This window comes from Vipera ursinii (assembly GCF_947247035.1).
Source record: "Vipera ursinii genome assembly, chromosome: 3".
Lineage (NCBI taxonomy): Eukaryota > Metazoa > Chordata > Lepidosauria > Squamata > Viperidae > Vipera > Vipera ursinii.
The window spans coordinates 7,348,570-7,373,820 of record NC_139516.1 but is presented as its reverse complement, the minus strand read 5'-3'; the positions used below and the strand labels follow the sequence as shown (position 1 = coordinate 7,373,820).

The 25,251-nt window shown below is 42.3% G+C and overlaps 1 protein-coding gene across 1 annotated transcript in view; it reads right to left on the bottom strand.

Moving 5' to 3' along the window:
* Positions 1-25,251, bottom strand: part of NKAIN4 (sodium/potassium transporting ATPase interacting 4) — a 113,423-nt gene that overhangs the window by 18,637 nt on the left and 69,535 nt on the right. Inside the window, exon 4 of the mRNA XM_083361002.1 lies at positions 24,631-24,828. Coding sequence (XP_083217128.1) covers positions 24,631-24,828 — 198 coding nt within the window. The remainder of the gene's footprint in view (positions 1-24,630; positions 24,829-25,251) is intronic.

The window sequence follows — 25,251 nt, the reverse complement described above, 5'->3', positions numbered from 1 at the left end:
CATTTGATCTTATAAATTTGCTGAATCTGAACTTGGTCTCGGGTGTAATCAACTTGCTCATTCCATGTATTATCCCTCTATCTCTCTATCACTCTCCATTATCTATCTATCTGTCTATCTGTCTGTCTGTCTGTCTTGTCTATCTTGTCTATCATGTCTATCTATCTGTCTGTCTGTCTATATCTATCTATCTATCTATCTATCTATCTATCTATCTATCTATCTATCATCTATCTTGTCTGTCTATCTATCTATCAATGTCTGCCTGCCTGCCTGCCTGCCCGTCTATCTATCTATCTATCTATCTATCTGTCTGTCTGTCTGTCTGTCCGTCCGTCCGTCCGCCCGCCCGCCCGCCCGCCCGTCCGTCCGTCCGTCCGTCCGTCCGTCCATCCATCTATCTATCTATCTATCTATCTATCTATCTATCTATCTATCTATCTATCTATCTATCTATCTATCCATCCATCCATCCATCTATCCATCCATCCAAAATTGACTCTGGACGGTATACAACAAAGCTAAGAACAGTTTTTCCTGCTCAGTTCTTTGTAAGAGAGTTGCATATCTACATTCCTGAGCTCTGAATATTGCTAAATAAATACACAGAGCAGCCAACAATTTTCATCTGTCTAATTGCTGGTGGGAAGAATCCAGGAGTATCCAGATGGCTAGTGCAAAGCTTGGAAAAGCTCGACTAACTCTGCTCTGTTTATAGTTCCCAACCATATGATACAGGGCAATTTTAACACAAGGGTTTTTTATTATTTTTTTTCAAAAACCCTCAGTCCTGAGAACCTCTGTGGGAAAAAATAACAAGGAAAAAGGAAGAGTCAGACAAATATCCTAAAGTAAAGTTCATATTCAGCTATGATCAACCCAGCTGTTGATGCCACTCTGACTTTGCTACCTAATGCAGGTAGGTCCCTTGAATTGGCGATAAACAACTGTTTTTTCTTGGAAAGAGGAATGTGCCAAACAACCAGACTAGCTGCTTAAAATGGTGTGCAATTATTTGCTTGTTTACTGCTTATCTCAACAAATGTTTAGGGCCAGGAAAAATAACAAGAATGTCAAGGATGAAACTTTGGCAGCTACGTGCCTCTCCGTTTCAACTTGCCTTTAGATTAACAGAGGGAGAGGTTACTTTCAAGTGGGTTAGATGGAGAAACGAAAGTTCTGTGATTCAGCTGAAGACCATGAGAGCCTGAAAGCTTTTTAAGGACACCAGAACAGGTGTGGATTTGAAGCAGACGGTTCCCATAACAAAGATAACTTGTTTATAAGGACTACGTAAGATGTTGGGGGTTTGGCTGGGAGAATTATTATTGTTTAAGTTTATGAATTGGTGTTGGAACCTCAGAGTTAGGTTTTGCTTCAACCTAACAATGCGGTGTATTCAATAAACAGTAAGATTTTTGGAGACGGAATGAGCCTGGAGTTTTATTTGGATTCTCGAGCTGGATGTTGAGATATGAATTGAAATGGCAAAGTCTGACATGCATTCAATTGTCTCCTAGAACTTGTCACTTTAATTCAGTGTTTCTCATCCTTGGCCATGTTAAGATGCATGGACTTCAACTCCCATGCTGGCTGGGGAATTCTGGGAGTTGGAGTTCATGCATCTTAACATGGCCAAGGATGAGAACCGCTACCCTAACTGCTAATTTAAAACAAAATCTCTTCTGCTGATTTCAGAAGATGGGTAAAATAAATCCTGGAGAATTTGGGGGGTGGGGTGGGGGGGAAAGATCCATGCACCCACATTTAGACCTTTCTCCGTAGATAGCCTGAGACATCATATGGTAATCAGCTCCCCATTCCTTGTGCAGTAGCAAGATGACCTTTAAACAGAAACTTGAGATGAAAATTGGGCTGAAAAAAAATCTTATGTGTTTCCTAAGGGCTAAAGGGAAATCCCTTTATCCTTTTTTTATTAACAAATACCTTACAACACTTGTCCATCAGCTGACCCAGGGGAAAGCTGATAGCAAGAGACATTAAGCAATAGACGTAGGATTAAAAATTCATCAGTGTCCCGAAATACGAAGCCGGGGTCCTGAAAGTTATCATTTCCGTTGTCCTTGGAAAAGCAAGCAAGCAACCGGATCTTTACCTTTATTAATTCATTTTGGAGTATTAATAGCTTATATTATCTCCAACATACAACAGCACGCTACACGGAAGCCCTGTTCAGGTATAATCATAGTACTTCAAAAGGACTGAAATTTAAATTTCCTCTGAAACAGAACTGCTACAAAATGATATACAGGTAGTCCTCAACTAAAGACCGTTCATTTAGAGACTGTCAACACAGTGCTAGGCTGCGTTAACAGAGGGATAGAATCAAGATTACATGAAGTGTTAATACCACTTTACAAGGCCTTGGTAAGGCCACACTTGGAATACGGCATCCAGTTTTGGTCACTATGATGTAAAAAAGATGTTGAGACTCTAGAAAGAGTGCAGAGAAGAGCAACAAAGATGATTAGGGGACTGGAGGCTAAAACATATAAGGAACGGCTGCTGGCATTGGGTATGTATAGTTTAATGAAGAGAAGGACAAGGGGGGACATGATAGCAGTGTCACAATATCTCAGGGGCTTCTCCCCAAAAGAGGGGGTCAAGCACCTGACAAGAAGAAATGGATGGAAACTAATCAAGGAGAGAAGCAACCTAGAACTAAGGAGAAATTTCCTGACAGACAGAACAATTAACCAGTGGAACAACCTGCCTCCAGAAGCTGTGAATGCTCCAACACTGGAAGTTTTTAAGAAGAGACTGGACAGCCATTTGTCTGAAATGGTATAGGCCAGGGGTAGGCAACCTCGGCTCTTTTATGACTCATGGACTTCAACTCCCAGAATTCCTGAGCCAGCCATGCTGCCTACCCCTGGTATAGGGTTTCCTGCCTGAGCAGGGGGTTCAATAAGATGACCTCCAAGGTCCCTTCCAACTGTATTATTATTATTATTATTATTATTATTATTATTATTATTATTATTATTATTAATAATAATAATAATAATAATAATAATAATAATAATAATAATAATAATAATATATTACAGCAATGAAAAAAGTGACTTATGACCATTTTTTTTCACACGTACGACCATTACAGCCCTGGCAGAGATGGCAAAGTTAATTGTTTTAATTAAGGGAAAAGAAATCTTTCTAGTTTCGCTTCTGCTTGGAGACTGCTTGGAAACCCAAAGTCAAAATTTCATATATAGTTTTTTTCTGTCTCTTGTATAGAGACGGTGGGGCGGAGGGGGGGGATGAAATTTTGACTTTTGGTTTTAATTAGTTTGTTGTGATAGAAATGATTGGTATTTACTAATCATATGAAAGTAAAAAAGCTGGGATTGTCACTTTATTCCGTATTTTACTGCACGAAAAGAAATGTTGGAAGTCACTGCTATTTTTTTTTCTTTCACACTCCCCTTTCTTTTCCCTTGGCCCCCAACTCTCCTACTGTCTTTACTTTCATTCTTACTTCTCATTAAGAAGAAATTTAATTCAAAAATTAAAAGAAAAAGAAATAGAATCCTAATACTTGCAACTTTCGCAAGGGGGGGGGGTGGAAGATGAAATGATGATGTTTAAACGATGCCACTTCAATCCAGCTGCCAATTTTTGCAGGTCCCATGAGGTTAATAAGCTCAAGAAACAAGACTTGCTTAGATTCCTCAAAAATATCTACTAGTTACTACTAGTTTAATGTGACAGAATCTTGAAAATCCGTCAGAGCCATTCTCCCACTCAACTTATACCAAGCGTAAATTAAGGTAGATTTGCTCTGTTTTTCATTCTCACGCTTTCCCCTTCCCTGGGCTAAGCTGTCTCTTTTGTAACATTCCTGTTTCCTTCTCCACTTTCCCAGGATCTGTTAGACACCCCACCCACCCACCCCATCACAACAATTCTGCAGGAATGCCTTATTATATTCAACTAAACAACTCAGTACATCCAAGTGCCCTTAACTGCTCCACCTGACAGCCCAACCAAATTGGATAATAGCTTTTTTTTAAAAGTAATTTTATCAAAAGTTTTAAAAACAAGAGTAAATAGGAATACAAAATAAAATAGAATAAGGGGGAAGAAAATAGGAAAAGGAAGAAATAAAAGGGAAAGCTGAAGTGCAAACGGAAAATTTTTATTTATTTTTTTATTTTAATTCCATTTATATCCTGCCCTTCTCCGAAGACTCAGGGCAGCTTACAAGCTTAGCAGTAGCCTTCATTCTATGTATATGCCTGCTTATTAGGGCTTTCACACACACCCCAAGCGGCATTATTACAAAGTCAGCTTAATTGCCCCCAAAAATCTGGGTCCTCATTTTACCTACCTCGGAAGGATGGAAGGCTGAGACAACCTTGAGCCTGGTGGGACTCGAACCTGCACTAATTGCAGGCAGCTGGTGTTACTTAAGGAGGCATTAGCCCACTGCTCCACCAAGGCTCTATAGGTAGAAGACAAAGCGAAAAGGAAAAAAGATATAAAGGCGCGCTATCTAATTCTCTTTACAGCAGTTATAAGTACAATTGTAAAATTATCTCTCTTTAAAATTAGACCAGGGCTCTTTTCTTTCTGTAATCTAGCCTATCTAATCGTCAAAACCATACAGTAGATCAGTGTTTCTCAGTCTTGATATCTTTAAGATAGGGTGGACTTCAATTCCCAGAATTCTCCAGCTAGCTTGCTGGATGGGGATTTCTGGGAAATGAAGTCCACTCATCTTAAAGCTGCTAAGATTGACAAATGTGCCATAGATCAGGGGTCCCCAACCCCTGGTCTGTGGACTGGTACCAGGCCACGGAATGCCAGCAACTGCTCCGCACAAACAGGCAAAGCCCCATCTGTGGGATGCAGGCAGCACACAAAACCACACACCTTCCAGTCCACGGAAAAACCTCTCTCTGTGGAACTGGTCCCTGGTGCCCAAAAGGTTGGGGGCCTCTGTCATAGATCATAACTCCTTTTTTTTCTGTTATACCCCAAAGGGCCAGAAAATAGCATTTGCATCATCAGCTCCATGTTTGCTGAATGTATAATCCTAGAGACAATCTCAGGGACGCAGTGGCTCAGTGGGTTAGGACGGTGAGCTTGTCGATCAGAAGGTCGGCAGTTTGGCGGGTCGAATCCCGAGTGCCGCGTAACAGAGTGAGCGCCTGTTACCCGTCCCAGCTTCTGCCAACCCAGCAGTTCGAAAGCACGTAAAAATGCAAGTAGAAAAATAGGGACCACTCCGGTGGGAAGGTAACAGCGTTCCGTGCACCTCTGGCGTCTAGTCATGCCGGCCACATGACCACAGAGAAGTCCACGGACAAGCGCTGGCTCTTCGGCTTTGAAACGGAGATGAGCACTGGCCCCTAGAGTTGGAAATGACTAGCACGCATGTGCAGGGGAACCTTTACCTTTAGAGGCAATCTAATCTAATCTAATCTAATCTAATCTAATCTAATCTAATCTAATCTAATCTAATCTAATCTAATCTAATCTAATCTAATCTCATCACACTTATAGACCAGTGTTTCTCCACCGAGATGACTTTAATAGGTGTGGGCTTCAACTCCCAGAATTCCTGGTGATCCTCATGTCATCTGTTTGGAACAGCAGGGGAAAAAGTGAGTGAGTGTCAAGCCCTCCAAGAGGCAAGAAGGAAAGACACATGGAATTATTTCTCGATAGTTTTCTTTATGTTCCTTTCCCTACAGACAGAATCTTGCCAGGCTAAACTATTTGAAAAGTAAAGATACAGAAGTAGTCCTTAGTCTGTGACTAAGTAATACAGTGAAGTGAGTTTTTCACCATTTTCTGACCTTTCTCGCCAGGGTTGCTAAGTGAATCGCTGCAGTTGTTAAGTTGTTAAGACACCTGTTTGTTAAGAATCTGGCTTCCCCCTTGACTTTGCTTGTCAGAAGGTCGCGAAAGATGATCCCATGACCCCGGGACACTGCAACCGTCACATAAACATGAGCCGGTTGTCAAGCTGAATTTTGACCACGTGACCCTGGGGAAGCTGCAATGGTCGTTAAGTGTGGTAAACGATCGTAAGTCCCTTTTTACGATGCCGTTGTAACTTTGAATGGTCACTAAAGAGTTGTAAATGTGAAAAACAGTGAGCTGCTTTTTTCAGCGCAATCACTAAGGAGGAAGCTTCTTAACCCTCTTTCTCCCAAACTTTCCATGCTTCACTGCCTCTCTGCCCTCTGGAATGCAGTGGTGGGATTCAAATATGGGAACAACCGGTTCTCTGTGTGGATGCCGCTTCCGGAAGTCCATTCTGGATTTCCTGGGCAACAAAAAATTAGCTACCGTTTCTGCCGAAGTGGTGCGAACCGGCTGAATCTCACCGCTGCCCCTCCTTCTTGGGAATCCAGACTAATTTCCACTACCCTAACCCTATCACTTGTCTGAATCTTTTTTTTCTTTTTTCTTTTTTTTTTTGTGATCCTCTGAATTTCTTTGGATTTGCATTGTGGGCCAGGAGCTGTCTCCACAATTTTTTCTGAATGCTTCTGACAATTATTTGGGGTACACCCACAAGGTCAGCACAATACAAAAAAGATATTGAGACTCTAAGAGCAGTAAGGATTACAAATGGACTGCAGACTAAGGAATACAATGAACAGTTGAGGGAACTTGTTGTTATTGTTAGTTGCGAAGTCGTGTCCGACCCATCGCAACCCCGTGGACGACGTTCCTCCAGGCCTTCCTGTCCTCTACCATCTTCTGGAGTCCCTTTAAGCTCACGCCTACTGCTTCAGTGACTCCATCCAGCCACCTCGTTCTCTGTCATCCCCTTCTTTTCTTGCCCTCGATCTTTCCCAGCATGAGGCTCTTCTCCAGTGAGTCCTTCCTTCTCATGAGGTGGCCAAAGTATTTGAGTTTCAACTTCAGGATCTGGCCTACTAAAGAGCAGTCAAAGTTGATCTCCTCTAGGACTGACCGGTTTGATCGCCTTGCAATCCAAGGGACTCGCAGGAGTCTTCTCCAGCGCCATAGTTCAAAGGCCTCAATTCTTTGGCACTCAGCCATACATTCTTATGGTCCAACTTTCACAGCCATACATTGCAATGTATGGCTGTTGAGGGAACTAGATCTGTTTAATCTAATGAAGAGTAGAATTAGGGCATGACATGATAGGTGTCTTCCAGTATTTGAGGGGCTGTCACAGAGAAGACGGGGTCAATTTATTCTGCAAAGCACCAGAAGGCAGAACAAGAAGCAATAGATGTAAACTGATCCAAGGAGAGAGCAAACCTAGAACTAAGGAGGAATTTCCTGACAGTGAGAGCAATTAACCAGTGGAACAACCTGCCTCTAGAAGCTGTGAATGTTCCAACACTGAAGGTTTTTAAGAAGAGATTGGACAACAACCTGTCTGAAATGGTCTAGGGTTTCTTGCTTGAGAAGGGGATTGGACTAGAAGACCTCCACAGTCCCTTCCATTTCTGTTATTCTCTATTCCGTATGAGTTATGATGTTCTATGTTAGCCTTGTACTACCAAAACTCAGCTCCAGGTTCAGCCCTCAAAATGTTCACTCCTGTCACGTCTACCCCAGCTTTAACCAAGAATGATGTTCTGTTAATTCACCCAGAAACCATCTATGCAGTTCTTCACTTTGCAAAGAGGTTACATCAGCCTCTCTGCTCATCTGGAAAAGGGAAGATTCCAGAACAGAGGGATTCAAGGAACACACCTTGCTTTTCCACATGATCTGTTCTCAGCAATAATTAAACCCAACACCTTAGGGATCTCCTGAAAGCTGACTTTGCCTTGCCTTTCCCATGAAATATGAATCACATCAAGCCAAAAGGGATGAAATAAAAAAAATGAAAAAGCCTAGAAGAAAGTCTACATCAGTAAAATGGCTTCTAAAAGAGGGAAGCACCAAAAATTAAGTTGGGTGCATTGAATGGGGTAAATTCATGGCCTTCTTCACATGAAGAAAGAAGGAAGAAGGATCTAGCAGACGGGTCAAATGTGACATTCATTTGCGACATCAGCTGTTGTGCATTGCATAGTCTAAGACCCAACATAATAATAGGACATAGGAGCCATCTAGATTCAAATAATAATAATAAGTTGGAAGGGACCTTGGAGGTCATCTAGTCCAACCCCCTGCTAAGGCAGGAAACCCTATACCATTTCAGACAAATGGCTGTCCAGTCTCTTCTTAAAAACTTCCAGTGTTGGAGCATTCACCACTTCTGGAGGCAGGTTGTTCCACTGGTTAGTTGTTCTAACTGTCAGGAAGTTTCTCCTTAGTTCTAGGTTGCTTCTCTCCTTGACTAGTTTCCATCCGTTGCTTCTTGTCCTGCTTTCAGGTGCTTTGGAGAATAGCTTGACTCCCTCTTCTTTGTGGCAGCCCCTGAGATATTGGAAGACTGCTATCATGTCCCCCCTCGTCCTTCTCTTCATTAAACTACACATACCCAATTCCCGCAACCGTTCCTTACCTTACTTTTTTCACAATTGAATTTCATCTCCTAGGTTGTGGTCTATTTTGTCAAATGCCTTGTTGAAGTCCAAGTGTACTATGCCCACAACAACAACCTTGTGAGGTGAATTGGGCTGAGAGAGTGATTGGCCCAAAGTCATCAGGGCAGCTTCCACGCCTAAGGTGGGACTAGAACTCACCGTCCTGTTGATTGGCCCAAAGTCACCCAGTTAGTTGTCATGTCTAAGGTGGGACTAGAACTCACCATCTCCTGTTGATTGGCCCAAAGTCACTGTAATGTAGTGGTTCTGACGCAAGGAAGAGACGCCAGCCGGAGTACGTGTTCAGCTCTTTATTGTGGGGAGTTCGTACTGGAGAACAAGGGCTACCTGGCGTCCTTATATACCTGGCCAGGTAGGCGGCTAGCCAATGGGGTTGGCCCTAGGTTTCCCGCCGAAACTGGGTTTCCTGCCAAAACCATCCAGGCCAATGCCCCCTAGTGGCCGCTGCTATGCAGATGCCTGCACCTGGATACATAACAGTCACCCAGCTACTTTTCATGTCTAAGGCGGGACTAGAATTCACTGTCTCCTGGTTATTGGCCCAGAATCACCCAGCTAGTGATTCATGCCGAATGCAGGATTAGAAATCACAGTCTTCAGGTGATTGGCCCAAAGTTACTCAACCAGCTTTCATGCCTAAGATGGAACTAGAATTCCCAGTCTCCTGTTTTCTGGCCTGATACCTGAACCACTAGACCAAGCTGGCTTTTACTTTTTGTTTGATCTGTGTCCATGTGGGGTTTCTTGAGCTACCTTAGAAGGATCTTTTCCATTCCTTTGGGGGAGAAAATCCACACCTGCAAAGCATGAAATCTAATTTCTTAGAAGCCTATGAATCAATCCTGAATGTCCACACCAAGCTGCTTGGAGACATTCATTTGGAAATGCAAAATGTATGCTTTCAAAGATAAGCATGCTAGCTTGTAAACTCAGATTATGAATGATACACAATCCTTTCCTTTCCTTTCCTTTCCTTTCCTTTCTCCTTTCCTTCCCTTCCCTTCCCTCCTTTCTCTCTCTCTTTCTTTCTTTCTTCCTTATTCTTTCTTCTAATGATAAGAAAGGTGTGAGAATTATAGTTTTTGTTTAGGTCTTTCTTCTCTCTCTCTCTCTCTCTCTTTCTTTCTTTCTTTCTTTCTTTTCCTTCCTTCCTTCCTTCCTTCCTTCCTTCCTTCCTTCCTTCCTTCCTTCCTTCCTTCCTTCCTTCCTTCCTTCTTTCCTTCCCCTCTAGAGAGACTTCTTTTCAAATTAAAATTTCTTGCAAACAGAGGGATAAACGTACAACCAGTTTACATCCCTTTGCATGCCTTTCTTGTTCTTCAGCTTTCCAAACAGGCTGTCCTGAGACTTCTTCATAAGGGATGTCTCTCAAACAGCAGTTTGAATCGAATTTTCACCCACGTTAAAAGCTTTCCGTTCTGGTGTTTAAATATTTCAACCAGCAACAGGAGAGCTTAAAGAAGAAGTAAAAATGGAGGGAGGAAGGGAGGGGTGGATTGGCCAAGCTGCTTCCTTCCGGCCTGGCCTGATGGGGGATTGGTGGGGTTTTTTATTGTTGTTTTTATTGGTGTTTTAATATTGTATTTAATATTGTATTTACTGTTTTTAGTGGGCATATATTTAATCCTTCTTTTATTTTTTGTAACTTTGTATTTTTTATTCTTGCCTTGTTCACCGCCCTGAGTCCTTCGGGAGAAGGGCGGTATATAAATATTATTAAAATAAAAAATAAAAAATAAAGGGCTCATCATCGGTCAGTGTTGAGGTTTATGTCACAAAGGGACAAGAAGGAAATGTTAAAACCTGCTTGTAATAACTAAGATCAAATTTCTTAGCATAAACATCTTGGTTTCTCTTGGACCCACTGGAGAAGAATGGCCAAGGTGGAATGAAGGGGTGCAATCAAAGAATATCAGAGTAAAAAGAGTTGGGAGGAGTCTTGGAGGTCTTCTATTGCAACCCTCTGCTCAAGCAGGAGACCCTAGACCAGGGGTAAGCAATCTTGGCTCTTTTATGACCTGTGGACTTCAACTCCCAGAACTCCTAGCATGGCTGACTCAGGAATTCTGGGAGTTGAAGTCCATGAGTCATAAAAGACCCGAGGTTGCCTACCCCTGCCCTAGACCATCTCAGACAAATAGCTATCCAAGCTCTTCTTAAAAACCTCCAGTGATGGAGCACCCACAAGTTCTGAAAGCAAGTTGTTCCATTGGTTAATTGTTCTCACTGTCAGGAAATTTCTCCTTAGTTCCAGGTTGCTTCTCTCCTTGATAAATGTCCATCCATTGTTTCTTCTCTTGCCTTCAGATGCTTTGGAGAATAGGTTGACCCCCCCCCCGTTTCTTTGTGGCAACCCCTCAAATATCGGAACACTGCTCTCATGTGACCCTCACTCCTTCTCTTAATTAAACTAGACATACCCAATTCCTGCGAGTCCCTTGGACTGCAAGGCGATCAAACCAGTCAGTCCTAGAGGAGATCAACTCTGACTGCTCTTTAGAAGGCCAGATCCTGAAGCTAAAACTCAAATACTTTGGCCACCTAATGAGAAGGAAGGACTCACTGGAGAAGAGCCTAATGCTGGGAAAGATTGAGGGCAAGAGAAGAATGGGACGACAGAGAATGAGGTGGCTGGATGGAGTCACTGAAGCAGGAGGCGTAAGCTTAAATGGACTCCAGAAGATGGTAGAGGACAGGAAGGCCTGGAGGAACATTGTCCATAGGGTCGCGATGGGTCGGACACGACTTTGCAACTAACAACAACAACAACCCAATTCCTGCAACGTTCTTTGTATATTTTAGCCTCCAGCCCCCTAATCACCTTTGTTGTTCTGGGCTGGGCTGGGGAAGCTACCAAAGTTGATATACACTGCTGTAGCATCTGGTTGACCAGGAGAATTGAACGCTTGGACTTTAAGAACTTTTATCTGATTGGGAATGGCTTTTTTATCAGCAGTTTCATAACCTAACATCTTACTCATTTCCTATTCAGATTGGTTCTCTCCTTGATTAGCTGCCATCCATTGCTTCTTGTCCTACCTTCAGTTGCCTCAAATATTGAAACGATGCGATCCTGTCACCCCCTAGTCCTTCTTTTCATTAGACTACCAGACATACCCAATTCCTGCATCTGTTCTTAATACGTTTTAGCCTCCAGCTCCTTAATCATCTCTGTTGTTATTTGTTATGTATCTGCATAGCAACACTCTTTCTAAAGTCTCAACATCTTTTTTATATCGTGGTGACCAAAACTGGATGCAATCTTCCAAGTGTGGTCTTACCAAGGCATTAAAAAGTGGTATGAGACATACACCTTTCTTACATGTGTTGAAAAAGCTAGGTCTTTGTGTGATTGGGGCTGCCATTTTGACTTTTCTGACCCTGCCATGGTGGCTTTCTTGTTCTATTTTCTCATAGCCACTTTTGAAGTTTGCAGCAGACAGGAGGAAAAGAGTATATGGGAATAAGAATAGAATAGAATAGAATAGAATAGAATAGAATAGAATAGAATAGAATAGAATAGAATAATAGAATAGAATAATAACTTTATTGTCATTTTGAATATACACTAATCTAGGGCTTTTCAACCTTTTCATCCATTGTACCACTTTTAGAATATGGCAACATATTCTAAACACACTTTTAGAATATGGCAAGGTGTCAAAAACTTGATGACCAAAAAAAAAAGGAAAAAAGTGATGAAGTACAGGTAGTCCTCGACTTACAACAGTTCACTTAGGGACTGTTTGAAGTTACAATGGCACTGAAAAAAGTGCCCCCCACAAGCCACAGCCGAGCAAGACACCTGCCTGCCTGCCCGGCAGCGCTCTTCCTCCTGTCCGAGGTTTTCATTGTTGTGAGCATTTCTGTTGAGAAATGCAGAGGGGGTGTTGTGTGTGTGTGTGTGTGTGTGTGTGTGTGTGTGTTGTTTGGTTTTTATCCCCCCCCCCATCTGCTGGGTGGTTGCAGCAGGTTTTGGTCACTTCACATGACCCTGGGACACTGTGACCATCATAAATATGAATCAGTTGCCAAGCATCTGAATGTAAATCTCAAGACTCTGGAGATGCTGCAACATTCCAGATGATTGGTGCTTCTTCTGGGCTCAGAAGCGCCAGGATCAGCACCGAGCTCCAGCTGGAGCCTGGCGCTGATCCTGGCGCTTCCGCTGAGCCCTGACAGCCCTGCAGCTCCAACCGTCTCTCACTCAGGCTTGTGCGGTGCTGCCACCAGTTCAGCTCATTCCCCTCCCCCACTACCACTTTTCTAGGATGGTCACATACCACCTGCCAGGTGCCAATGTACCACAGGTGGTACCCGTACCACTGTTTGAAAAGCCCTGCACTAATCGGCATACATTAAAATAAAATTTCGTTGCATACAGCTCTCAGAGGGTCACAACCTCCGATATACACTACATAAACATGACAAAAATAAATAAATAAATACAGAATTATGCATATACCCACATATATTATATGACACAGAGAAACAACAGTCTAGTTCGGGTTTGTTGTGACTCAGGGCCAGCCTGTGGGTCCGACAGCCGGCTCCGACGTATCGGAGGACTCAGATGAGGGGGAGGAGGGAGACGAACCGGCTGATGATGGTTTGGAGGCTTTGCAGAGTCCTCAGCCGGGGACCTCTTCTCAGCTGCGTGAGCCCGAGAGTGCGGAGGATGATGACCCACAGCTGGCCCTGTTCAAGGACGCCCGACGCAGGAGGCAGTCGAGCAGGAACAAACAAAGAAAGGCTATGGGACTCCTCGGGAGGAGGCACAGGGAGACCACGCCCTGAGCTCTCTATAAAAGGAGTGTTTGGGGAGGGGCTGGTTGCTGAAAGCAACTTTTCCGCTTGAGAAGACAAGCTCTAGTGTTTTTGTTAACTGCGTAATTAAATCTTGGCAGAAGCCTTTTAGCCTTGGACGCTCTCCAGTCTCTTCTTTCTGATAAGGGGTTTGTTAGAAGAGGGCTGGTTCAGAACAGGGTTATGTATATATGTGCGTGGTAAGAAAAACAAATTTCAGGAGTGTCTGTGTTTGTGTCTGTCCGTGTGTGTGTGTGTGTGTGTCTGTCTGTCTGTCTGTCTGTCTCTCTCTGTCTCTCTGAATAATACTAAATTCACAACAATAAACTTTCTCAGCCTTAGAGGCAAGAATGCTCAAGACATTATAAACTATGTTTGTTATTTGAGTTGACCTATTATGGTGCCCTCCATCAAAGGATAATGATTGCTTAGAATATTAATTACCATCTTGTTCGGGTGGCTGCTCTTTCTTTCTTTCTTTCTTTCTTTCTTTCTTTCTTTCTTTCTTTCTTTCTTTCTTTCTTTCTTTCTTTCTTTCTTTCTTTTTCTTTCTTTCTTTCTCTTTCTTTCCCAGTGACTTTCTAGGCTTTTGTTCCTTTTGCATTCTCTTTGTAAACACTGTGAGTTCCTGGCAGCATACCGATGCAATTAATCTATATCCATCCAATCTGAGAATGTGCTTTGCATATTTGCGCTGCAAGCCCTTATACAGTAGGGAACAAAATATTTTAGGCAATGAAATTATGGAAGATCTTTGCTAAGACTTGGTAAGAGCTAAGACTTTGGGGAAAGGAGAGGAAATGGAAACATACTGCTCTCATGTCATGAATGTGGGTTTCCCAGGAATTTGGTTGGCTAACATGAGTGTGGAATAGTGGAAGAAATAATAGCTGACCTGACAGAATTCTTGGCATGCTGTCATGACAGGAAGGTATATAAGAGATTTTTAGGGCATATGAAGCTAAAAATATTTATGACGGTTGGAATGTTCTGGAGTCACGCGATCCCCTTTTGCGACCTTCTGACAAACAAAGTCAAGTGGGGGGGGGGAAGGAGAGCCAGACTCACTTTAACCACCATATTATTTTCAACCTGCAGCGGTTCACTTAACTGCCGCGGCAAAATAAAAATAAAAATAAAAATTGGATGTGTGAGGATCACAAAACGAGAAGCATGGAGGAAGAGAAGAAACTTTGAATTTCAAAGTAATAAAATTGAACGGAACTGAATTAAAGTAAGTACCATGAACGTGATTACTCCTGGTGGATTTAATTTCCTCTATCACAATTATGACTACATCTCAGTCCTTGCCTTGAGGGAGCACGTTCAAGATTTCCCTGGGGCTCCACGTTCTATATTGCTATATTAAAGGGATCTCTAATTTCATGTAGTAGGGCCTCTTTTTTTAGGTTTTTAATCTCGTGGCCATCACCCACACACACACCCGGGTGTAGCCTAGCAAAACAAGAGCAAATTTTATTCCTAAGAGAAGACTGTATTTGCAGTCTGGCTCCGTCTTAATTCTGAGGTACAAAAGAATTACAACTGGTCCTTGACTCAGAACCAAAATTGAACCCCAAATTTCTGTTGCTAAGCGAGGCGGTTGTTAAGTGAGTTTTGCCCCATTTTACGACCTTTCTTGCCACCGTTATTAAGCGAATCACAGCAGTTGTTAAGTTAGTAACACGGATCTTAAGCGAATCTGCCTTCCCCGTTGTCTTCGCTTGCCAGAAGGTCGCAAAAGGGGATCACGTGACCCCCCACACACCCCGGGACACTCAACTGTCATAAATATGAGCCAGCTGCCAAGAGTCTGAATTTGATCACGTGGTCCTGGGGATGCTGCAACGGTCAAAAGTGTGGAAAACGGTCGCATAAGTCACCTTTTTCAGTGCCGCTGTAACTTCGAACAGTCGCTAAATTGTTGTAACTTCAAACCCTCACTAACCGAATTACTGTAAGTCGAGGACTATCTGGAACTTTTTCAAGCCGTCCCAGAAGCCTCTTTGTAATACGGAAGTCCTCGTTTTGTGATTGTAACGGAGCCTGCCCATTACCGTCGTAAGCCATGAGGGTTGCAAAGCAGGTGACCACACGAACAACCCGATTTTATGACCCTTTTTTGCGGCAGTAGTTAAACAAATGCCCTCTTAGTCATTAAGCCAATCAAATGTTTTCTCCAGGCCAATTTTGTGGAAACCTGGGATTTAAATTCCAGTTTTCGGCAAAACGTGGTCAAATAATCATGTGACTGCAGGATGCTGTCGATGGCCACAAATATGGGCTGGTTGCTGAGCAACCCAACATGCGGTCATGTGACCACAGGGGGAGTCGTAATTAAACAAGGGCCCAGCTGTTCTCTCTGGAAACAGGATGGATATCCAAATGTTAGTCCTACATTCATTTGCTGTCACAATGTCTTTTCTTTGCTTGTCTTATTCTAACCAGCATTGCTTGCTGCTTTTAATTCCTTGTGAATGTAAAAACCCAAAAAATGTTCAGAGAAAAAGCTAGTGAGAAGATTTTCAGAAGTGCCAGGAAGCAACCTAGAACTAAGGAGAAATGACCTGACAGACAGAAGAATTAACCAGTGGAACAACCTGCCTCCAGAATTTGTGAGCGCTCCAACACTGGAAGTTTTTAAGAAGAGACTGGACAGCCATTTGTCTGAAATGGTATAGGGTCTCCTGCTTGAACAGGAGGCTGGACTAGAAGACCTCCAAGGTCCCTTCCACCTCTTATTAGTTGTATGTTGATGATGATGATGATCATCATCATTATCATCTCAGGAACATTTGACAAAGATGGAATTGCGGTACCCAGATGGCAATTGGTAACCTTTACCTTCAAAAATGTATTTGCTAGTGGGCAATGATTAAGGGTGGAAAGGTAACATATGCCAACAGATCCTGTTCCAGTTTTTACTCTGTCATCTGCTGCAAATTGACACAAACCATATTTCTGCAAGGCTTCAATCTGTCATATGGGAAGGAAGAGATGGATGGGAATAACAAACACTTCCCTTAATAATGACACCATTTCTTGGTGGATGTGTTAACAAAAAAAAAAGCTTTAAAAATGGATTCAAGTTTGATTTTAAAGATCCATATTCAATTGGTAGGATCCTGGTGATTGGTCCCAGGTCAGCCGCCAAAAAGCTAGCACAGTCCTAAGCTGCATTGACAGAGACTTAGAATCAAGATCACATGAAGTGTGAGTACCACTTTATAATGCCTTGGTAAGAACACACTTGGAATATTGCGTCCAGTTTTGGTAGCCATGATGTAAAAAAAAGATGTTGAGATTTTGGAAAGAGTGCAGAGAAGAGCAACAAAGATGATCAGGGGCCTGGAGGCTAAAACGTATAAGGAACGGTTGCAGAAATTGGGTGTGCCTTGGTTATTGAAAAGAAGGACTGGGGTGACAGTGTTCCAATATTTAAGAGGATGCTACGGAGAAGAGGAGGTCAACCTATTCTCCAACATACCTGAAGGCAGGACGAGAAGCAACGGATGGAAAGTAATCAAGGAGAGAATCAACCTAGAACTAAAGAGGAATTCCCTTTCAGTTTGAACAATTAATCAGTGGAATGGCTCGCCTTCAGAAATTATGAATGTTCCTTCATTGGAGGTTTTCAAAAGATTGGACAACCATTTGTCTGGAATGGTATAGGGAAGGGGTAGGCCATCTTGGCTCTTTTATGACTGGTGGACTTCAACTCCCAGAATTCCTGAGCCAGCATGAGGGAACTATGGCCCCTTCATGACTTGTGGACTTCAACTCCCAGAGTTCCTGAGCCAGCATGGCTCAGCTTGGAAATCTCTCCCATTCCCCTCAGCATGGCCGGCTCAGGAATTCTGGGAGTTGAAGTCCACGAGTCATAAAAGAGCCAAGGTTGCCTACCCCTGGTATAGGGTCTCCTGTTTGAGCAGGGGGTTGGACTAGAAGACCTCCAAAGTCCCTTCCAATTCTGTTGTTCTGTTCTGTTCACCTAGCCAGCTTTCATCCCTAAGGCAGAGCTAGAACTCACGGTTTCCTGGTTTCTGGCCTGATGCCTTAACTACAGATTAGACCAAACGGCTTGGTAAGAGGGAACAGACAAGGCTGCAAGGGAGGACAGCAATATCCCATCTTTGCTATCAACAAAGCATCCAAACATTTCATGATTGGGGGAGAGGATTATAATAAACAGAAAGTGCTGCAAAGGAGAATCAGGGTCAGAATCTGTAGGGAGGAGCACAAGATCTTCCCATTACAGTCCTGAAATTCCCCCCCTCCTGTCTGAAAGCACCATTAGACCCAGGAGATAATGTTGTCATTAGACCCAATGTCAAATTTTTCAGTGTCAGGTTTCTGTGGGTCTGCTCTGCAGCTGAGTTGGGAAGCAACAGATGTGTCAAGTCAGCCCCTAGCAGCTGCTGGGACTGACTTGCAAAATTGTGAAACTGGACACCACCTTGGAGGAAATTTCCTATCCCTGGAAATACAGGAACTTTTCCAAGTCCATGCAATGGACTCAGATCAGGCTATCACAAAAGGTAAAATAGTGGTGTATGTTAGAATATTGTAAGTTAACCAGTCCTAGCCACCTGGATGGATGAATGAATTGTGTACATTACTGTACAATTGTGTACATACTGTACATTAGCATCAGTAGGCCAGGTGTTTGTAGGAATGGATATTCCATTTAGTGCTAATTGCAAATTGATACCAGGTGGTGTTTAACACAACCCCAAAGTCAGCAAATGCGGAGCTAGCAGGTGTACAACTGAGGCGAGCGCTTGAGTAGTGGTGGTTGAGGTTTTACACACTGCATATCTTCACATGTGCAAAAGAGAGGAAAGGAAGATTCCATTGGAGGACAAGTGGAAGTTGTTTTTTTAAAAGAATCGACTTGTCATTACATTAGAGCAAAAATCTGATATAATTTAAACGTCATGAAATCGTCATAGCAATGCTGAAAGAGGACAAGATGTTGGATTGGCTGAATTTTTCACTGCCTGTTTCTGTCAAGCTGGAATGAATTGCCAATTTTTCTATGGAAATATGACTGGAATAGCATCAGTTCAAATAATGCAGTCATTTTGTGGCATTCATTCAGGGAGCTAATGGAGACTTACATGTATGTCTATTCTTACAAGGAGGAGGAGGAGGAGGAGGAAGAGGAGATTATTCCTAAATTCACATATGGTTTGTACATAAAGGAGCTGTACATTTCTTGCAGTCTGCTAAATGTCTCAACTATTCTTAGACGTTTATATTTACAGGAAAATGATGTCTACAGCATGTAGCTGGGGGTGGAAGTAAGGTTTGGAAAGCAAGCAACATAATCAGAGGCCTGCCTAAAGTCTGGCCACCCAATTTGCATATTCATTTATCCATGTGGGCAACTTCATAGAGTGACAGTGAAAACCTTGGAAGAGATACTCAAGCACCATGATGTGTCTATACCAAGGGTAGGCAGCCTTGGCTCTTTTATGAATCATGGACTTCAACTCCCAGAATTCCTGAGCCAGCATAGCTGACTCAGGAATTCTGGGAGTTGAAGTCCATGAGTCATAAAAGAGCTGAGGTTGCCTACCCCTGGTCTATACCTACCAAGATCAGAACTGTGCAAGCTAGGGTATTTGTTGGGAAAGCAAAAGTTGGACTTTGAAGGAAGAGTATTAATGACTTGAACTTTGATATTGGAAAATTCTGTGGACAGTCAAGATAACAAAGCAATGGATCACCCAACAAATCCACCCAGAGGTTTTGTTTGAGGCACAAATGATCAGGACCCAAATGTCCGACTTTGGACACACCATATTAAGACCTAACTCTATGGAGAAGACCCTGATTTTGGGAAAGGTGGAAGGGCAAAGACGAGAACAGGGACCAACGGTAGGGATGGATTTAATTTACATATGTGCACCATTGGAAGACTTGAAGTTCCATCTTTCTCCTTCTGTCCTGGCCATTTTTTTACAGAGGCACAGTTGAGAGCATTTTAACAAACTGCATCACTTTTTGGTTTGGTGATAGCAGAGCCTCAGATAGAAGAAGGTCCATACAGAGTGTGGTAAGGAGAGCCGAGAAGATCATAGGAAGCTCGCTTCCCGTTATTCAGGACACTGTTTATAAGCACTATGTGAGAGCTTGAAGTGTTGTTAAAGACCCCATACTCCCACTTCACGGTCTGTGTCTGTTGCTCCCCTCTGGGAGGAGGTTTTGAAGTATTTATAGCAGAACTACTAGATTTTGTAACCGTTTTGTTCCTTATGCCATCTGTCTTGTAAAGTTGCAGGATTCTTTTTTTGTGTGTGTGCTGTCTATATGTATACACTCAAACTAGACTGTGATGTTTCTCTGTCATATATGTGTGTGTATGTGGGTATATGCAAAATGGTATTTTTTAAGAGATGAATGCAATGAACTTTCATTTTAATGTATGCTGATTAGTGTACATTTAAAATGACAATAAAGATTCTATTCTATTCTATTCTATTCTATTCTAGTCTAGTCTAGTCTAGTCTAGTCTAGTCTAGTCTAGTCTAGTCTACCAAGTTGAAGATAGATCATCTTGGAGAAATTCTACCTATGTTGTCACTAAGAGTCAATATCAAAGAGTGTCTCAAAGATGCTTTTTCAGGAGGCAATTGGACTTTCTTGTTTTTCTTTGAAGACGCTTCACTTCTCATCCAAGAAGCTTCTTCAGCTCTGACTGGATGGTGGGGAATGGAAGGATTTATACTCCTTGCAGACAGCTGGTCATTTGCATTCTTTTAGAGGGTTGTTGAGGCCACCTGGAGGTTTTCATGTGTCCTCAGAGTCACTACTCACTACTAAACACTACTATTTGCACTACTTGGGTGACCCTGAGGACACAGCTAAATCTCCAAGTGGCCTCAACGACTCTTTAAAAGAATGCAAATGACCAGCTGTCTGCAAGGAATATAAATCTTTCCATTCCCCACCATCCTGTCACAGCTGAAGAAGCTTCTCGGATGGGAAGTGAAATGTCTTCAAAGAAAAACAAGAAAGTAAGTCAAGTTGCCTTGTGAAAAAGCACCTTTGGGATAACTGTGACTGGATGGCTGAGAAACTCCATAGACATTTATCAAAAAAGCATTGTTTTTAGGCAGAGTATATTATTATTATTATTATTATTATTATTATTATTATTATTATTATTATTATTATTATTATTATTAATTATTATTATTATTATTATTATTTCCTTGGGGAGAAAACATACAAGTTGAGTCTAATTGGATGGCCTTCCCCTCCTTCAGTGGCCTCTCTTCTACACACCTATAAATATTTCCATTGCAGACACTGTTCATAAAGAACTTGATTTATCTATCCACAGAAATGCTTCCAGAAGCAAACTGGGGGTTTGTGTTTTTCTTAAGGGAGGGGCACTTTTAAATAAGCTCTGCCTCTCTGAAGCCTCATCTCCTGTACAGAAGGGAACAAGGGAGTGTGGTTTTTGTACGACCTGAATTTAATTTGAGCTGGAAAGGAAACTCTGAAACTCTTGAAATTTGCTTGCAGAACGCAGATACTTGGAAATAGTATCTCCGCCGTCTCTGCTTGTTTGTAAAAGAGGATTTTCTAACTGCAAAGGATGTGGTGGGGTTTTGGAAAGCAAAAAAGACAAATGCTTTGAGATTTCTGGAGGAAATCACATATATTTTTCCCCCAATTCATGCTGAACAACAAGCAAAGAGACCATCAGAAGCAATACATTTTGATGTGCCATACGGTTCCGCTGCTTGTAACAGATTAAAAAAAGCCACAACCCCAGAAATGATGGGCAGGCAGCCACGATAAAATACCACATTTAGCGAGCGTAGCCTTGCTTTCTTCCCTTGTTTTGCCTGAGTCTACTAAATTTAAGATTCAAATTCATGCACATGTACACTCATCCACCCACACAAACACAGACTTGCGTACAGATATACTCAAACCTTCTCTTTCTATGGAAGTAGGGCTGGAAAGCATTAGCTTGCTAAATTAAAGACAGCGAAACCTGGTTTTAACAAATTAGTTGAGGGAAAGGGCCTCCGTTATTCAGGAAGGCCTGTTAAATACCAAAGGATGTTATCACATTAACAACACGGTTTGAGGAACACTTCACTCCACGTGAAGACCTCACTTTAAAAAAGAAAAAAGAGATATTGATAAGATAGAGTGAGACTAGAGACGGGCATCCAAGATGGTGGACGGTCTGAGGGACAAAACATATCAGGAAAGGTTGGAGGAACTGAATATGTACAGCCTGGAGGACAGAAAGGAAAGGAGGGACATGATTGAACCCTTTTAATATATTAAACGAATGAATAAGGTTCTAGAAGGCAGCGTTTTCAAACTTAAGCGAAAATCAAGGACACGGAGGCATAACTTCAAACTGACAGGAGGGAAATTGGAACCATCTTCCGGTCGAGCTCCGGATGGCACCCGATCTCCGCTCCTTCCGGCGCGATCTTAAAACCCATCTCTTTGAACAAGCTGGCCTGGCCTGATGGGACGGGGTGGGATTTTATAAATGGATTTTAATTTTCAATCTGTATTAATTTATTATGGGCACTGTTTAATTACTTTTTAATAATTTTTAATTTTGTAACTTGTTTTTATGTATTGCCCTGTTAACCGCCCTGAGTCCTTCGGGAGAAGGGCGGTATATAAATTAAATAAATAAATAAATAAATAAATAAATAAATAAATTTCTATGGAGATTCTCAGTCATCCAGGTCATAGTTATCCCAACGGTGCTTTTTCGTGAGGCAACTGGACTTCCTTGCTTTTCTTTGAAGACGTTTCGCTTCTCATCCAAGAAGCTTCAGAGCTGAAGAAGCTGCTTGGATGAGAAGCGAAACGTCTTCAAAGAAAAACAAGGAAGTCCAGTTGCCTCACGAAGTTGGGATGACAGGCTGGAAGTTCAAAAGTCATGTCAGAAAATATTAGTTCACAGATAAAGAGCAGTGGAAACTTGAAACCAACTTCCAGCCGAGGTAGCCAGATCAGTAACTGAATTTAAACATGCTTGGGATAAACACATGTCCATCATCTGACAAAAAAATAATCAATCGATCAATAAAAAAGTAAATAAAAAATAAAACAGGAAAATAAATAATAAATCAGTAAATTGATCATTAAAATTAATTAATCAAAAAGAAAACAAAACCAGGCAAACGAAAACTCAAAGGGCAGATTTAATAGACCACTAGGTCTTTTTCTGCCCTCAATGTTTCTATCCTTGTAATAATAATAATAATAATAATAATAATAATAATAATAATAATAATAATAATAATAATAAGAAGAAGAAGAAGAAGAAGAAGAAGAAGAAGAAGAAGAAGAAGAAGAAGAAGAAGAAGAAGAAGAAGAAGAAGAAGAAAAAGAAGAAGAAGAAGAAGAAGAAGAAGTTGGAAGGGACCTTGGAGGTCATCTAGTCCAACCCCCTGCTAAGGCAGAAAACCCTATACCATTTCAGACAGATGGCTGTCCAGTCTCTTCTTAAAAACCTCCAGTGTTGGAGCATTCACCGCTTCTTGAGGCAGGTTGTTCCACTGGTTAATTGTTCTAACTGTCAGGAAGTTTCTCCTTAGTTCCAGGTTGCTTCTCTCCTTGACTAGTTTCCCTCCGTTGCTTCTTGTCCTGCCTTCAGGTGCTTTGGAGAATAGCTTGACTCCCTCTTCTTTGGGGCAGCCCCTGAGATATTGGAACACTGCTATCATGTCACCCCTCACCCTTCTCTTCGTTAAACTACACATACCCAATTCCAGCAACTGTTCCCTATATGTTTTAGCCTCCAGTCCCCCAATCATCTTTGTTGCTCTCTTCCAGTCCTCTGGTAGTTCCCCAAGGTCCAGAAAACTGAGGTTTTACTCTGTATGTTCAAAGACAGATATAAACTAGACATACCCAATTCCGGCAACCACTATTTATATCTTTTAGCCTCCAGTCCCCTAATCATCTTTGTTGCTCTTCTCTGTACTCTTTCTAGAGTCTCAACATCTTACACTTAACACATAACTTACACTTATGACCATCGTATCATATGATAGCAAGTTGTGACTTCCGCCCACCCAATTTCCCACAAAAATTGTCCATTGGGGAAGCTGTGATTTGCTTAGCACCATAAAGATAGTCAGAAAATCAGGTCTGACTCAACTTAGGTCTGCAATGACTTACGATGGAAATTCTGGTTCCGATTACGGTTGTAAATCGAGGAATTCCTTACAGCCAAGAATCCCAAGTCTTTTTCTCAGTTTCGCAGTGCGAAGGTGAACAGGAGAAACGCCTGGGTTGCAGCTGTGGGCTGCTCAGCGAACAGTGATCCAAATCCTTATCATTCTGAGGACCAACTAGAGATGTCCACAGAGAGGTCAAAAAAGGTCAAGATGGCAGCTGTGACCCTGTGCTTCTTTTTTTTAACCTGCATCGCACCTTCTAAAGCCCCTTTTTCAGGTTGAATTGAAGCACCGGGCAGGCCTCACCGATAAGGCACGAAATAAACCAGGAAGGACGTATTTAATCATTGCCTTTTTCATTGTTCTCATAAATACAGTGGGTTTCATATTTCTACTTCGACTCCATCATCGTAAGCCACCCAGAGTCACCCTGGAAAGCAAGAAAGGTGGTCTACAAATAGCAATGCCACTTCACCGTGCTTTACAGCCCTCCCTAAGCAGTTTACAAAGTCAGCAATATCGGCCCCAACAATCTGGGGTCCTCGTTTTACTGACCTCGGAAAACCTGAGTCAACCTTGAGCTGGTCAGGATCGAACTGTTGGCAGTCGGCAGAGTTTGCCTGTGATACTGCCTTCTAACCACCTGTACCACCATGCCAATAGAACAGAACGGAACGGAACAAAACAGAACAGAACAGAACAAAACAGAAAAGAAAATAGCAATGGCAATGGCAACGGCGATAGCACTTAGGCTTGTATACCGCCTTCTCTAAGCGGTTTACAGAACCAGCATATTACCCCCAACAATCTGGGGTCCTCATTTTACCGACCTTGGAAGGATGGAAGGCTGAGACCATCTTGAGCCGGTCAGGATCGAACTGCTGGCAGTTGGCAAAGTTTGCCTGAAATACTGCATTCTAAACTAATTCTAACACTGCTGTTTGTTTGTTTGTTTGTTTGTTTATTTAAAAGTGTTTTCTGTCTGAAGGGAACACCGGTAGATCTTTTTTCCCCATTCAATTCACCTCTTGAGTTATTATTTCATTAAATTCCATTGAGGAGAGAACACCTCTTATACCGGACCACTGATTCTCCAATGCTTCATCAGTCAAGAACCCAGAGGGTGTACTCACCGCCACCAGAATCTGCAGGGCACTGTGCACGACCTCGATGTAACGGTACTCCAAGGCGCAACCGATCACAGAAACGTAGGAATGGCTGTCCAGACCTTTGATGCCGATCATGGGCGTCTCCTTCCTTACGCAACCAGGACCGTTCTCACTCCACCATGACTGGTGTTGGGAGATGTTAAACGTCAAAAGTTCACTGTCCTGAGAGGAGAAGTTAAAAACTCCAATGAGCAATGCATTTTTTTTTCAACTAAAGCTAGAGATCAGCTTTCGCACTGCTCTAGGCTGTTCTTGCACAATGCCAAGCATTCTGTATACAGACAGCAAGCTGGTTCGTTCATCGTGCTAAGACATTTTATAATTGCTGTTTGTTGAACGATATCATTGCCTCAGGTGTCTGGCTTGCCAATGACAAAGCCAAAGCCATGATGTAGAAGTTACCATGGCGGATGCCAACGCAGTATATTCAACCAGAAATCAAACAAACGTATGAGTTAGAGTGATGTGTGAAGTCTAAATTTCTCACGCTGTCTGGGGAATTCGGAAAATTGAAGTCATTACTGAGGTGGGACTAGAACTCACCGACTCCTGGTGATTGGCCCAAAGTCACCCAGCCTGTTTTCA